Consider the following 15,320-nt stretch of genomic DNA (forward strand, 5'->3'; position numbering starts at 1 on the left):
ACGAGGATACACATTGGATTATAGATCATTTCCAACAAAACATTCTAGTAAAGTTTTTCTCACACAACAAATAACAAAGCGATGAAATGAAGTTCAGCTCAACCACTCATCAGCGTTGGAAATGCTTCCTTTGAACCAGAAGTGATTCTCTGGAAGGGCCAGCTACTGTCAATCTCGAGACCAACGCGGGACTGACCATCTAGGCTGAAGCGGCCTATTTCAATACCCATATTGGGATGGTAGGGAAGCACAGTAATGTCTGAGGTATATATACAATTGCTTCTCATAAATGGTAGTAACGTTGTGTCAACAGCAGCTGGATCGCCTTCCACCATCATTGGATAGTTTTATCCAAGGAAGAGCGAGTTTCCTCCAAGACTTTCAATACTGAACCAGGGAGAAGGTGTTGGTGCTAGTACACTAGTATCCATCCCGAATAGCATGCAATGGATGTTGGAATAGGTTCGGAGAGTGCGACCATACGAGACAACACCTGCTTCCTTAGTAACATCAGTAGTGCCCTGTATACAGACAAGAAGAGGCAATCCATCGGAAAAAGTTGCCAGGCGCCATTGAGTATATGGGTCCTGCTCGTCCTCATGCTCGTGAATAAAATTTTCAAGTATAGGTGGTGGAATGTTCACAGGACCTTGGAAACACAAGAAGGTTAATTAGTAAAGGGAAACTAGCTAACCCGCATGCATGTGGATGAAAAAATTATAATTACGGTGGAAGACAAACGTACCGAAATCATGAGGATTCCATGCAAAAACAGTGCCACGAGTGGTGCAGCAAACACATGACCCTCGTATTGAATTGCATCACAATACTCATCCGTGTGTAGAAACTGATTTTTGAGCAATATCCATCGAGTAGAACCATGAAGGATGGCAACAAGCTTGTCGAAGATAGCGACAACATAAGCATTCCTATAACCCCAAGAGCAGTTGGGAACTCGACAAATTGCTATCTTCCATAGACGATAGTCGGCATGATCGTATTTGAACACACGTAGAATACTAGTGTACTCAACCTCTGGGCAATCGTCTGAGATTTTTCGAAGTGGAACCCGGTGACGAGTGTACACATTCACAAGTTCCCACTTGCAGTTGTACCCAATATAAACAACCCAATCTCCATTTGCGCCTGCCCAAGCCTTGCCCTCAAGCGATGGCATCTTAACATCATACGTATCATTATCAAGCGGCATCAACTTACACAAGGTGAGGCTTCCCTCGTCCCCGCGTCAGTCAGCAGGGTCACGACAAAGAAGATAGGGGAGATCAAACCGCTCCTGAACCCTTGGGTTCCTTGTAATGATGTTATTAGTTGAGTCGAGAATGGTCTTGAACGAACCTACCATGATAGTCGAGGTGATGATGTCGCACCGATCAATGAGTTCCTCCACCGCGTCATCATTCAGATCGGGGCAAGAATAACGGGGTCATTTCCAGCTTGTTCCCTCCATGGAGAAGACGATCAAACAATGGCAGAAGGAAGGGTGAAGGGAAATGGAGGAGGGAGGAAGAGCTAGCGTGCGACAGCAGTTCCAACTCGAGAGGGAAAGGCGAAGAGTCGGTGGACGGTTGCCACGGTACATGAAGAGGCGCCTGGGGAGCAAACGGTTGCCACAGAGGTCACACACTGACAACCACGGCCGAGTGAACCGCATGCAATCCCATCGCACAACACACACGTCTTGTTAAGTTGAACCGTTTCTGTTCTCTTGGGTCAATGCAATTAGTTCATTCGAGTGAACCACATGCCGTATATCTCACACACCTTGATCTGGCTGACCGTTTCTTTTGTGTTGCCTAATCACAAAGAATTCATCCGAGTGAACCGTATGATGTATATCACACACACCTTCATCTGGATGCCCGTTTCTTTTGTGTTTCCTAATCACAAACAGTTCATCCGAGTGAACCGTATGCTGTGTATCGCACACGCCTTCATCTGGCTGCCCGTTTCTTTTGTTCCTACTCATCGCAAACAGTTAATTGAACTTATGCCCTTCATTGCACACGCAACTAAAATGTGAACCGTGTTTTATGCATCCTCCATCACAAACGTTTTCACCTTTTTGATGGTTTTCATACACCACCGTTTGCGATTATTGCATCGGACACAGTTTCTCGAAGGGTCTCTGATCGTAGTGTCACGTTAGCAGCATCCTGCAGTAGTGTTACACAAATAGAACAAGTCGAGTTCATACCAGTTTCTCTATGCCATGGTCAGTTCATCAAATATCGTCATTATTGCCTTTCACTTGCACGACCAAACGATATGAAAATAATAATAGTGCAAGAGTGCCATGGACTAAGCTGGAATCTGCAAACATTTTATTCAACAGGAGAAGACAAGGTAAAATGGGCTCTTTATTAGTTCAACAGTTATTCATATGAGAGCCACTCAACATTTTCGTCGTGGTCTTCTCCTCGGTACAACTCGAATAAAAAGAAAAGAATTTTAGAGAAACACACTGAAATATTTTTGGAGTTTTTGGTTTTCTAGAACAAGCAAATAAAAGGGAAAAGCAAAACGAGAAAAACTATTTACACGGGAAAGCTCCCAACAAGCAAAAGAAGAACAAGGAAATCTTTTGGGGTTTTCTGTTTAATATTACTACTAAGCATGCATAGAAAGTAAACTAACTGTAACTAATTTTTTTTCTAAAGTTTTTCAAACACACAGGAAGAAAACAAGAAAAATAAAATCTAAACATGGATGATACAATGAAAAAGTGTGAACATCGACAAATGCAATATGTGAACATGAATGTGATGTCGGTGGGAAGCACGTACTCCCCCAAGCTTAGGCTTTGGCCTAACTTGGTAGTCGATCAGTAGACTGGATGGTAGTAGGGGTACTGAGGAGCGGGCATCCACTCATCCCACTGCTGAGGCTCCTCCTCTGCCTCTGCAGCAGCCTGAGCGTTCCGGTAGGCGATGATGTCCGCAGGCATGATCCTATATCCGCCCTGGCAATAGAACCAAACAAAGCAGGAGCATGCAACGGAATAATATCACTAGTTTCAATGCTAAAAACTAGGTTATAAGGAATAGGGATGTCAGGGTAATCTTTTGCAATAAAATGGTGGTGTTCCATAGCTGCTCGGTCTAGGTAAACCTTGGTCAGATGGTAATCATGATGGCGTATCTCAACATTAAAGTGAGCCGCCAAACGAGTAGCAAAAATCCCACCATGTATTTTACCCTTGGACTTATTAATGTGGAGGCGACGAGCCACAATAGCTCCCAAGCTATAAGGGTTGTCGCCCTCTAGTGCACGACGCAAAACAACAATGTCTGGTGAACTGAGTGCACCCACCTTCTCTCTAGCAAGCAAGCATTTTGCAATGAAAAGAGCAAAGTAATGAACAACAGGAAAATGCAAGCCAGCAACAGTGATAACTGACACCCCTCTCTCATCTCCCACAGTCAAAGTGCGATAAAAGGTCTCAAACTCTACCGGCCTAGGCTCGGCTAAGCTCCCATCAGAAGGGATCATGCATATGTTACAAAATTCAGTAAGTGGTATATGACGGTTTTCAACATATAAATCAAAACTCACTTCAGGAGGATTATTCCTAGGAAGGAAAGTAAAACTTTGAACAAAGATATTTGTGAGGATTTGATGCTGTTCACACTCATCTGCGATGAAGTCCGTGAGGCCGGCATTAGCAGCATATTGTGTGAACTCCTGAAGGATTCCAGCCTCTTCCAGGAACGGGGTGTGCGGCCATTCACACGGCCGTACTTCCGCCAACCTCCGAGGATGGAGATCACTATCAGACGACTCCCCAATAACACCCTTGGAGTTCTTCTTAGAGCTAAACTTCCTAAAGATATTCATGGTTTTCCTACGAACAAAAATTCTGAAATTTATTAGCCCACAGAATTTTCTCAACAAAACTTCACAAAAACGATACCAACTACTCATAGGGATACATAGAGGCAATAACAAGCATTCAGACTACTTAGAACACTAAGAATTCAACATGCAAGCTCATCTACAGCAACACCAAGAGTAGCTAATTATTCAAAATATAAACCACTAAAACAAAAACTAATTGGACAAACGAGGGAGTCACATACCAAGCAACAATCCCCCGAAACAGTTTCGAAAATGGAGCTTCGAGCAAAGAGATCGAAATCCGCGGGCTTGAGAGCAAGAACACGAGAGAGAGAGAGAGAGAGAGAGAGTGAGAGAGAGAGAGAGAGCTATGGGGATTTTTTCTGGAGGTAGGTGATGATGTGTTGTAAAGATATAAGTGAGGGGGCCCACGTGTGGACCACAATCCACCAGGGCGCGCCTGGGGGTCTTGGCATGCCCAGATGGGTTGTGCCCACCTGGTGCACCTCCCTATGATGTTATTTACACCAAAAATTCTTAAATATTCAAAAAAATTGTATTAAATTTTCAGTGCATTCTGAGAAATTTTATTTTTGGGTCATTTTTTATTGCACGGGAAATTCAGAAAATAGACAAAACATGGCATTTTATTTTATTTAACTGATAAAAGTAGAAAACAGAAGGTAAGGACATAAGGTAGTGCTTACTAAATTCATCAACTTCATACTGCTAAAAATGATCCATTAATAAGGTTGATCATATCTTATTAACAACCACTTTCAATTAATATGAAACCGAAGAACTTTCGTAAATCACTAAGTTACTTCAATGGGGATATGAATGTCCCCAACAATAAGCATTTCATATTTCTTTTTGACAGTAGGTAGAGGTATTTGAAAACTTCCAATAGTGATTGTTGGAGATTTTTCAATAACATTAATACCATTCACTTGGAATTGTTTCTTCGGAAAGTGCACCGTATGCTCATTACCACTTATATGAAAAGTGACTTTGCTTTTATTGCAATCAATAACAGCCCATGCAGTATTCAAGAAGGGTCTACCAAGGATAATCGACATGTTGTCATCCTCGGGCATCTCAAGTATAACAAAGTCAGTCAAAATAGAAACATTAGCAACAACAACGGGCACATCCTCACAAATACCGATAGGTATGGCAGTTGATTTATCAACCATTTGCAAAGATATTTCAGTAGGTGTGAGTTTATTCAAATCAAGTCTTTTATATAAAGAGAAATGCATAACACCAACACCAGCTCCTAAATCACACAAAGCAGTTTTCACATAATTATTTTTGATGGAGCAAGGTATAGTTGGTATTCCCGAATCTCCAAGTTTTTTAGGTACTCCATCTTTAAAAGTATAATTAGCAAGCATAGTGGAGATTTCAGCTTCCTGTATTTTTCTTTTATTAGTGATGATGTATTTCATATACTTTGCATAAGGAGGCATTTTCAAGATATCAGTCAAGCGAGTATGCAAAAAGACTGGCCTCAGCATTTCAGCAAAGTGTTCAAATTCTTCATCACCGTTCTTTTTAGTTGACTTAGGTGGAAAAGGCATTGGTTTTTGAACCCGCGATTCTCTTTCTTTACCGTGTTTTCTAGCAACAAAGTCTCTTTTGTCATACCTTTTGTTCTTAGGTTGTGGGTTATCAAGATCAACAGGTGGTTCTATCTCAACATCATTGTCTGGTTCTTTATTATTTGGTTGAGTATTTTCATGAACATCAACATTATCTTTTAAATTATCACTAGGTGAGTGGTCATTACCAGACTGAGTTTCAGCATCAGAGATAGAAGTTTCATTATCATTGTCAGGAGGTTTCTCTATTTCAGGTTTACTAGGAGCATGTGAAGTCCTATCATTTTTCTTTTTCTTTTTCTTTTTAGAAGGGCTAGGTGTAGTGATGTTGTTCCTTTGTGAATCATGTTCTATTCTTTTTGGGTGTCCCTCAGGATAAAGTGGTTCCTGAGTCATTTTACCTCCTCTAGTTGCAACTCTAACAGCAAAGTCATGCATATTATTATTCATTTCATCAAGCAACTCTCTTTGAGATTTAGCAACTTGTTCTAACTGAGTTTGAACTATAGAAGCATGCTTTCCAACACCTCTAACATCATTTGAGATTCTAAATAACAAGTCACTCAAGCGAGCAATCATATCAGAATTCTATTTCAATTGTTTCATAACATTTGCATTGAAGTGATCCTCTTTTCTAATATAGTTTTCAAACTCATAAAGGCATTCGGTAGGGTGCATATTGTGAGGGTTGTCATTATCATTGAACTTCATAAGAGAATTTACCTCTACCACCTTAGACAGTGGTGGTGTATTAAGTCCGTGTATTTCTTCAATAGGAGGTAAATTTTGGACATCCTCAACTTTAATACCTTTTTTCCTTCATAGATTTCTTTGCCTCTTGCATATCTTCAGAACTGAGATATAATATACACCTCTTCTTCGGAGTGGGTTTAGCCAGTGGTTCAGGAAGAGTCCAATCATCATAATTTTTCAATATGTTATTCAATAATTCTTCAACTTGCCCAACAGTTCATTCCCTGAAAACACAACCAACACAACTATCTAGGAAATCCCTAGAAGCATCGGTTAGTCCATTATAGAAGATATCAAGTATTTCATTTTTCTTAAGAGGATGATCAGGCAAAGCATTAAGTAATTGGCAAAGCCTCCCCCAAGCTTGTGGGAGACTCTCTTCTTTAATTTGAATAAAGTTAAATATTTCCTGCAAGGCACTTGTTTCTTATGGGTAGGGAAATATTTTTCAGAGAAGTAATAGATCATATCCCGGGGACTATGCACACAACGAGGAGCAAGAGTATTGTACCAAGCTTTAGTAATTTGAGAATAAAGTAATAGAGAGTTTTCTCATCATGAGTAAAAAGGCTGGCTATGTCATTCAACTTAGTAAGATGTGCCACAACAGTTTCAGTTTCATAACCATGGAAAGGATCAGATTCAACCAAAGTAATTAACTCTGGGTCGACAGAGAATTCATAATCATTATCATCAATAAAGATAGGTGAAGTAGCAAACTTAGGATCACATCTCATTCTAGCATTCAGAGATTTTTCTTTATACTTGCATAATAATTTCTCTAGATCATCTCTATCCCTACAAGCAAGAATATCTCTAGTTGTCTCCTCATTCATAACATAACCTTCCAGTACCTTAGGCAATTCATATCTAGGAAGGCTAGTTCTAGCAGGTGTTTCAGGGGATTCAGTTTCAAGCTCATCATCAGATTCAACAACATCATGTCGTATTACTCTAGCAATTTGTTTATCAAGAAATTCACCAACTGGCAGATCATCATTATCAAGCAAGGTATTAGCATCATCATAAGCATTATCCATAGCAGAAGTAGCATCATCAATAACTTGCGACATGTCAGAATTAATAGCATGTGGTGGTGTTGCAAGTTTACCTATAACAGAAGGTGAATCTAAAGGAGAACTAGATGGCAGTTCCTTACCTTCCCTCATCTTTGAGGGAACAATCTTGGTCTTAGCATCCTTCAGATTCTTCATAGTGATAATATGATAATAATCCCAAGTAACTCAACAAATATAGCTATGCTCCCCGGCAACAGCGCCAGAAAAAGGTCTTGATAACCCACAAGTATAGGGGATCGCAACAGTTTTCGATCGTAGAGTATTCAACCCAAATTTATTGATTCGACACAAGGGAGCCAAAGAATATTTGAAGGTATTAGCAGCTGAGTTGTCAATTCAACCACACATGGAGATTAATTATCTGCAGCAACGTGATCAGTAGCAAAGTAATATGATAGTTTTGATAATAGTGGCAACAGTAACGGTAATGGTAATAGTGATAGCAGTAATTTTGTAGCAAGTGTAACAGTGATGATAACAGTAGTAACTTAGAAAGTACATATAGGATAAATTCGTAGGCATTGGTTCGGTGACTTGTTGGATGATATGCATCATGAGACAGTTATAACCTAGGGCGATACAGCACTAGCTCCAGTTCATCAATATAGTGTAGGCATGTCCGTAAATAGTCATACGTGCTTATGGAAAGAACTTGCATGACATCTTTTGTCCTACCCTCCCGTAGTAGCGGGGTCCATATCAGAAACTAAGGGCTATTAAGGCCTCCTATTAATAGAGAACCAGAACAAAGCATTAACACATAGTGAATACATGAACTCCTCAAACTACGGTCATCACCGAGAGTGGTCCCGACTATTGTCACTCCGGGGTTGCCGGATCATAACACGTAGTAGGTGACTATAACTTGCAAGATCGGATGAACATGGATATAATGGTGATAACATAAACGGTTCGGATCTGAAATCATGGCACCCAGGCCCAAAGTGACAAGCATTAAGCATGGCAAAGTCATAGCAACATCAATCTTAGAACATAGTGGATACTAGAGATCAAGCCCTAACAAAACTAACTCGATTCCATGATGAATCTCATCCAACTCCTCACCGACCAGCGAGCCTATAAAGGAATTACTCAGTCCTGGTGGGGAGCATCATGAATTTGGCGATGGAGAAGGGTTGGTGATGACGAAGAACGAAGACCCCCTCTCCGGAGCCCCAAACGTACTCCAGATCTGGCCTCTCGATGAAGAACAAGAGGTGACGGTGGCTCCGTCTCGTGGATCGTGATGATTCTTTCTCCCTGATTTTTTTTGGAAAAGTAGCATTTTATAGCGTCGGCTTCAGGGTCTGCGGGGCCACCAGGTGGGGACAACCCACCTGGGCGCGCCCTGGTGGTTGTGCCCACCCAGGTGCCCCTCTCTAGTAGGTCTTGGCTCCAGAAATTCTCTTTATTTGTATAAAATTTCCTCGCAAAGTTTCGTTCCATTCCAAGAACTTTTATTTCTGCACAAAAACAACACCATGGTAGTTCTGCTGAAAACAACAGCAGTCCGGGGTTAGTTTCATTCAATTCATGCAAATTAGAGTCCAAAACAAGAGGAAAAGCGTTAGGAAAAGTAGATATGTTGGAGATGTATCACTCCCCTCCATCTCGATCCGCCTGAAATCAGTTCTAGCCAGTAGGGTCGGGGCTACCGTCGGCGTTATGGGACAAGGGTTCCCTCGTGCCACGTTAAGAAGATGGGCCTAGGAAGATCTGTCGAAGCCCATGAAGAGAAGAAATTGGTGCTCGGGTCGCCCTAAGCACCCCGGGCACCAGGGCAACATGACTTGCAAAGGACAACAAGGAGCGGTCGAGATCACCCTCTTCTTTTAACATCCCCTCAAGAACAAGAGATGTGTCGGGAAAAGTTCCCCAAGACAGGTCCGATAAACGACAAAAAAGTAGAAGGTTGGCCTGATGACACCTCCTTGAGGCTGCTCATAGTGGGGAGTAAAATTATACTAGTGTCATGCATATGAAACCAGTCGTGCAAAGTAACATAGTAGTAGTGTCATAGATGGCTTCATTTATTAGCTTGTAGACTCATATTGTCTTGGAAAGCGCTATGTTACAGTAACATATTATGTTACCACTTGTCATTAACTACTTGCCACATAAGCACAATTTTCTCGGAGTGGGATGTGTTACTAGCTAAGTTACTCCCACTATGACTAGGCTGACTTCGTTTCAAGCATTGTGTTCACATGCGCGCTTAATGGCTACACCCGTAGACCTACGATGGCCTATCGTGCGTAGGCCTTTATGACAAGGGTAAGTCGTTTTCCTTGACTTTTGACCTACTGAAGGTAGCATGTCTCGCTGACACAGCCTGCACCCACCGCCCTTACATTCGACAAACCCGCATGCAGTGGCGGAGCTTAGTGCAAGCAAAACTAGGATGTGGCCTGCCCAGGTTCGCTGCAAACCGATGGGCTTGATGGGGCTAAATGGTCCATGGAAGGAAAAAATGTTGCGCTTTCTCTAAGTTGACCCGCACAATCATTTTATTCTAGCTCCACCACTTCCTGCATGAGTACAGGTCGGGATGACCGGGATCACTTGTGGCAAGGGGGCGCGGGGCTGTTGTAGTGCCCACAGGTTCCTATATAAGAGGGGGGCGAGCCTGAAAGAATGGGAGTTTTTGTAAACACGGAGAAGAGAGGAAAAGAAAGAGAGTAGTCCATTATGTAATCAATGATGCATGAATAGATGAAGATACACCATACCAAAATGTAGGTTATTACACCATCTCGATGGCCTGAACTTGGATAAAAAAAGCTTTAAGCCATGCGTGAAGATTTATGAAGTGTTTTTGCCTTTGACCAGACAAATAAACGAGGATCCCCATGATCCCTGGTTTCAGTAAACTCATCTGACAGTGGTGGAAGACCCTAGCAGCTAGGATTTTTGGGAGTCTACTAATTAAGTTCCATCGATTCGATGATTCTCAAAAGGCAGAAACTACATTATGCCTTCTATATTTGCCGAAATTTTTATCGTGCTTTGGGGGCTTCTAACCTGTCCGCCCATCCCGAGCATGTTAATCTGGCATAGCTGCCACGAAAAGAACTTTTGTCCTCTTCTATGAAAAGGAGTCGAGCCCAAATGGGCGGGTGGATTGGGAGTCCCAAATTGGAGATGGTGGAATGTAGCACTACAAGCTAGATGGCCATGGCTACAGAGATCGGATGTGGAGCGACCATGGTCAGAGTTTCATATCAAGATCCCAAAGGAATCCTTGGCCCTGTTCCATGCGGCCGCCAAGCTAGTGTGGGAAACAGACAGAGCACTCTCTTTTGGGAGTGTTGGACATATGGTTTGTGCATGTATATCGTATACCTCGGCCCACCTTCTAGTCGTTGTATAGTTGAGGTTGTGGCTCACTTTATACTCCATATATACGTGCGCTATGCATCGATGAGTACATCATGTAGCATTGCCAAAAATCTTGTTTTCAACATGGTATCATACCTCCGATCCTAAACCCTAACCCTCTGCCGCTGCCGCACCACGCCGCCGCTACCACCCCCGGCGCCGTTGCCGCCGCGTCCCTACGCCGCCGCACTGCCGCCCGAGTGTCCAGCCGCCGCCTCCTCCCCACGCTTCCGCCCTCCTACCCCATTTCTAACCCACATCGCCGCCTCCACTCGCCGTGCCGCCGCACCACCTCCCCTCCCGGACTCATGGCCTTCCCCGGATCCTCCGGCACCAACCGCAGCCGCCGCACCAACCCGTTCTACGGTCCCGACCCCGTCGTCATCCGCGATCTCAACATCCTCGGTCGAGTTCCCGTCGTCCTTGATCATCTCACCTCCACCTACTATGCCTGGAAGACGTACTACTCCCTTGTGTTTCGTGAGCACAACCTCCGGGATCACATCGATGGCTCCGTGGATTCCCGCTTCATGGAGGACGATGAGGAGTGGATGTCCATTGACGCCACCCTCATCCGTTGGTTCTACACCACCATCTTGAAGGACCTATTCCACACGGTGGTCTCCGCCGACGATGATGCTCACGCCGTTTGAACCAAGCTCAACGACCTCTTCACCGACAATGCGCTCCAGCACAAGGTTTTCTTGCACAGCGAATTCTTTGGGTGCCAGAAGCTCAACTCGTCCATTGACGACTATTGCATGCGCCTCAAGAAGATTGCTGACGAGCTCCATGACCTCGATGAGAAGGTCTCCGACGAGCTTCTTCTCAGCATACTCATCGCCGGCTTGAACGACGACTTCGGGAACGCCGCTTCCAACATCCCCCTCATCATCAACCCGACTTTCCCCAAGATCGTCGCGTACCTGAAGCTGGAGGAGAGGAGGATGCAGATGTCGTGTACACGGGCTACTCACACGGCCCTCATCACCGGTACCCGCGGCGGCCCACTGCCCCCCTCCCACCGAGGCCTGCCGGGCTCCTTCCAGGCGCCGCCGCCGCCGGTGTTTCCCTACCCACAGCCGCAGCCGGCTCCGCCGCCGCCCCCCATCGAGCGTCGCGGTGGCCGCCGTGGCCGCGGCGGCCGCAAGAAACAACAGCAATAGCCGGCCGCCCAAGGCGGGGCACCGTGCCACCTGCAGCAGCCGCTCCCGTCGACGCCCTGGCAGGCCGGCCAGAACCCCTGGACAGGGGTCGTTCACGCGTACTCCATGCCCGTGCCGCGCGCCCCCGTCCCCAGCTTCTTCGGCGCCCGCCCGACCTCTCATCAGGCGTTCCATGCGGCTCCTCAGCCGTACGCACCCGCGCTGCCGCCGTCTGCTGGTGGGTACCCGCCGCTCATCGCGGCGCCGCCTCCCCAGCCGCTGCCGTCGGCCCCGGCCCTCCCGCCGGCGCCTTGGGACCCCGCGCCTCTAGTGGCCCTCTACACCGCCCCCACGCTGCAGCAGTACACTGGCGGTGGCGACTGGTACATGGACACCGAAGCCACGGCTCACATGGCCGCCAACCCCGGTAACCTTCTTACAGCTCACCCCATTCACACCGCTGCTTGCATTACCATGGGCGACGGTTCCTCCATGCCCATTACTCATGTCGGTCATGCTGCTTTTCCATCTAACTCCATGCCATTATATCTTTCTAACGTACTTGTCTCTCCTGACATCATTAAAAACCTTGTTTCCGTTCGTTCTCTTACACATGAAAATCCTGTCACCGTGGAATTTGACATGTTTGGCTTTTCTGTTAAGGATGCCCGTACTCGGATGGTGCTCCACCGATGTGACCGCCCCGACGAGCTCTACCCGGTCCACTCATCCACCTCCTCCGTCGCTGCACCCATGGCGCTTTCCGTCGGAGTGGACCTTTGGCATGCTCGTCTCGACCATCCCAACACCGCCACCCTTCGTCATATTCTTCGGAGTTTTTCCTTCACATGTAATAAGATCTCCGATCACACTTGTCATGCTTGTCGTCTCAGCAAACATGTTCGTCTTCCTTTTAACACTTCCTCGCATGTTGCATCATACCCATTTGAGTTAATTCATAGTGATGTTTGGACCTCTCCTATCGCAAGTAACACATGCTATCTTTATTATCTTGTCATACTTGATGATTTTTCGCACTATGTGTGGACCTTCTCATTGCGGCGAAAGTCGGATGCTGTTGCCACTCTCACCGCTTTCTACTCTTATGTCTCCATGCAGTTTGGGCATCCCATCCATGCGTTGTAAACAGACAACGGGAAAGAGTTTGATAATCTTGCGATCCACAACCTTCTCACCACACACGGCATGATTTTTCGTCTCACTTGCCCATACACTTGGCAACAGAATGGCCGTGCTGAGCATGTGCTTCGCACTCTTAATGACTGCGTCCGCACCCTCCTTTTTCACGCCAACGTGCCACCACGTTTTGGCCCGATGCGCTTGCCACCGCTTCACTGCTCATCAACATTTGTCCCTGTCGCACTCGCGGGAATTTTGCACCTCATCACCTCTTGTTCAGCATGCCACCCTCCTATGTTGAGCCCCGCATCTTTGGTTGCCTGTGCTACCCTAGCATCGCTTCCACTACTCTGCATAAGCTCGCACCTCGGTCCGTGGCCTGAATCTTTCTCGGCTATGCCCCCAACACCAAAGGCTACTGCTGCTATGATCCTATCTCACATCGGGTGATCACTTCTCGACACGTTTATTTTGATGAGATGATTTTTCCGTTTCAGCAGGTACCTTCAGATGTTGTGGCTTTGCCCGTTCCCGGTGACGGCCGCCCGCGTGCTCCTCTTGGGCCGCCTCCTAGTTTTGAGGGTGCCCCCCGCGCCACGGGTCGAGCTTCTCCCCGTTTGGCTGCCTCAGGGATCGCACCTCCCGGCGCCCGTGACGCCCTTGGCGTCCCCGGCTCCCACCACGCCGTCGACGTCCCCGACGGTCGCGATGCCTCAGGCGTCCCCGGTGCCCCTCTCGGCGTCTCCCGCGGTCTCGGCCACGGCCTCGCCCGCAGCGGCCTCGCGGTGGCGGGCTCTTCTTCGCCATCGCCCGCCGCCGCCCCACACCCGCTGCCCTGCCCGATGACTCGCTCTCGGGCTAGCACTCTCCGTCCGAGCACGCGGTACACCAGCGATGAGTATCTTCTCGCTGCTTCCGTCTCTGAGCCATCCCCTCTCCCATCGCCAGCTCGAGCCGTCCTCTGGGATCCTCATTGGCTCGCTGCAATGCAGGAAGGGTTCGCTGCTCTCCAGAGGAACCACACCTGGCAGCTTGTCCCTCGGCCGCCTCGGGCCAACATCAGCACGTACAAGTGGGTCTCTCGGCACAAGACTCGTCCGGATGGCACTCTCGAGCGCTACAAAGCTCGTTGGGTGGTTCGAGGCTTTCGGCAACGCACGGGCGTGGACTTCACCGACACTTTTGCCCCAGTTGTTAAACCAGGCACGATCCGCACCGTGCTTCAGTTAGCCGTCTCCCGAGCTTGGCCTATGTATCAGTTGGACGTTTCCAACGCCTTTTTGCACAGCCACCTTGCTAAGCAGGTGTTCTGTGAGCAGCCCACCGGCTTCGTCGACGCCACACATCCAGACCATGTGTGCTTGCTCTCTCGTTCCCTTTATGGGTTGAAGCAGGCACCCCGGGCCTGGTACCAGTGCATCGTTGCATTTCTGCAGACGCTCGGATTTACATCCACTCGCTCCGATGCGTCCCTCTTCGTGTACCATCACGGAGCTGACACGGCCTACTTGCTGCTATATGTCGACGACATCATCCTGACGGCATCCACTGTCGCGCTCCTTCAGCGGCTCACTGTTCGTCTTCGCGATGAGTTTGCCTTCAAGGACTTGGGCCCCCTGCACAACTTCCTTGGCATCGAGGTGGTTCGACGGCCAGATGGGTTTTTCCTGCACCAGCAGTGATATGCTCATGAGCTTCTTGACCATGCTGGCATGCTTAACTGCAAGCCCGCTCCCACGCCCGTTGACACCAAGGCCAAGGTTTCCGTTCTGGAGGGTTCTCTCGCATCCGATGCGGCATTCTATCGCTCCATTGTGGGCGCTCTACAGTACATGACTCTGACGCGCCCCGATTTGCAGTATGCTGTTCGGCAGGTCTGTCTTCACATGCATCCTCCGCGCGACTCTCACTGGACCCTGGTGAAGCGTATCCTCCATTACATATGCGGCGCCCCGTCCATGGGACTTACGCTGACGGCCTCCGCCTCCACCGACCTCGTCACCTACTCTGATGCGGACTGGGCTGGCTGCCCGGACACACAATGCTCCACCTCGGGGTACTGTGTCTACCTTGGGCCTTCCCTGATCTCTTGGTCATTCAAGCGATAGCCCACCGTCTCCCGCTTGAGTGTCGAGGCAGAGTATCGGGCAGTGGCTAACGCTGTTGCTAAATGCTCTTGGCTTCGTCAGCTGCTCCAGGAGTTGCTTTGTGATGTTCACAAGGCCATTCTCGTCTACTGCGACAACGTCTCTACCGTGTACCTGTCCGCCAACCCGGTCCACCATCATCGAACGAAGCACATTGAGCTCAACATATCCTTTGTTCGTGAGCAGGTGGCTCTCGGGCGCATCCGGGTCCTCCACGTC

The 15,320-nt window shown here is 47.2% G+C and overlaps 1 protein-coding gene across 1 annotated transcript; it reads left to right on the forward strand.

Annotated features, from left to right (window-relative positions):
* The first annotated feature begins 11,940 nt into the window (after positions 1–11,940).
* On the forward strand, positions 11,941–14,636 carry LOC147959930 (uncharacterized). The gene is made up of 2 exons (XM_087533045.1): positions 11,941–12,579; positions 13,455–14,636. The coding sequence occupies exons 1-2, from the start codon at positions 11,941–11,943 to the stop codon at positions 14,634–14,636; spliced, it is 1,821 nt and encodes a 606-aa protein (XP_087389171.1).
* The last annotated feature ends 684 nt before the right edge of the window (positions 14,637–15,320 follow it).

This window comes from Triticum urartu, chromosome 7A (assembly GCF_056163025.1).
Source record: "Triticum urartu cultivar PI428250 chromosome 7A, HENAU_Tu73, whole genome shotgun sequence".
NCBI lineage: Eukaryota > Viridiplantae > Streptophyta > Magnoliopsida > Poales > Poaceae > Triticum > Triticum urartu.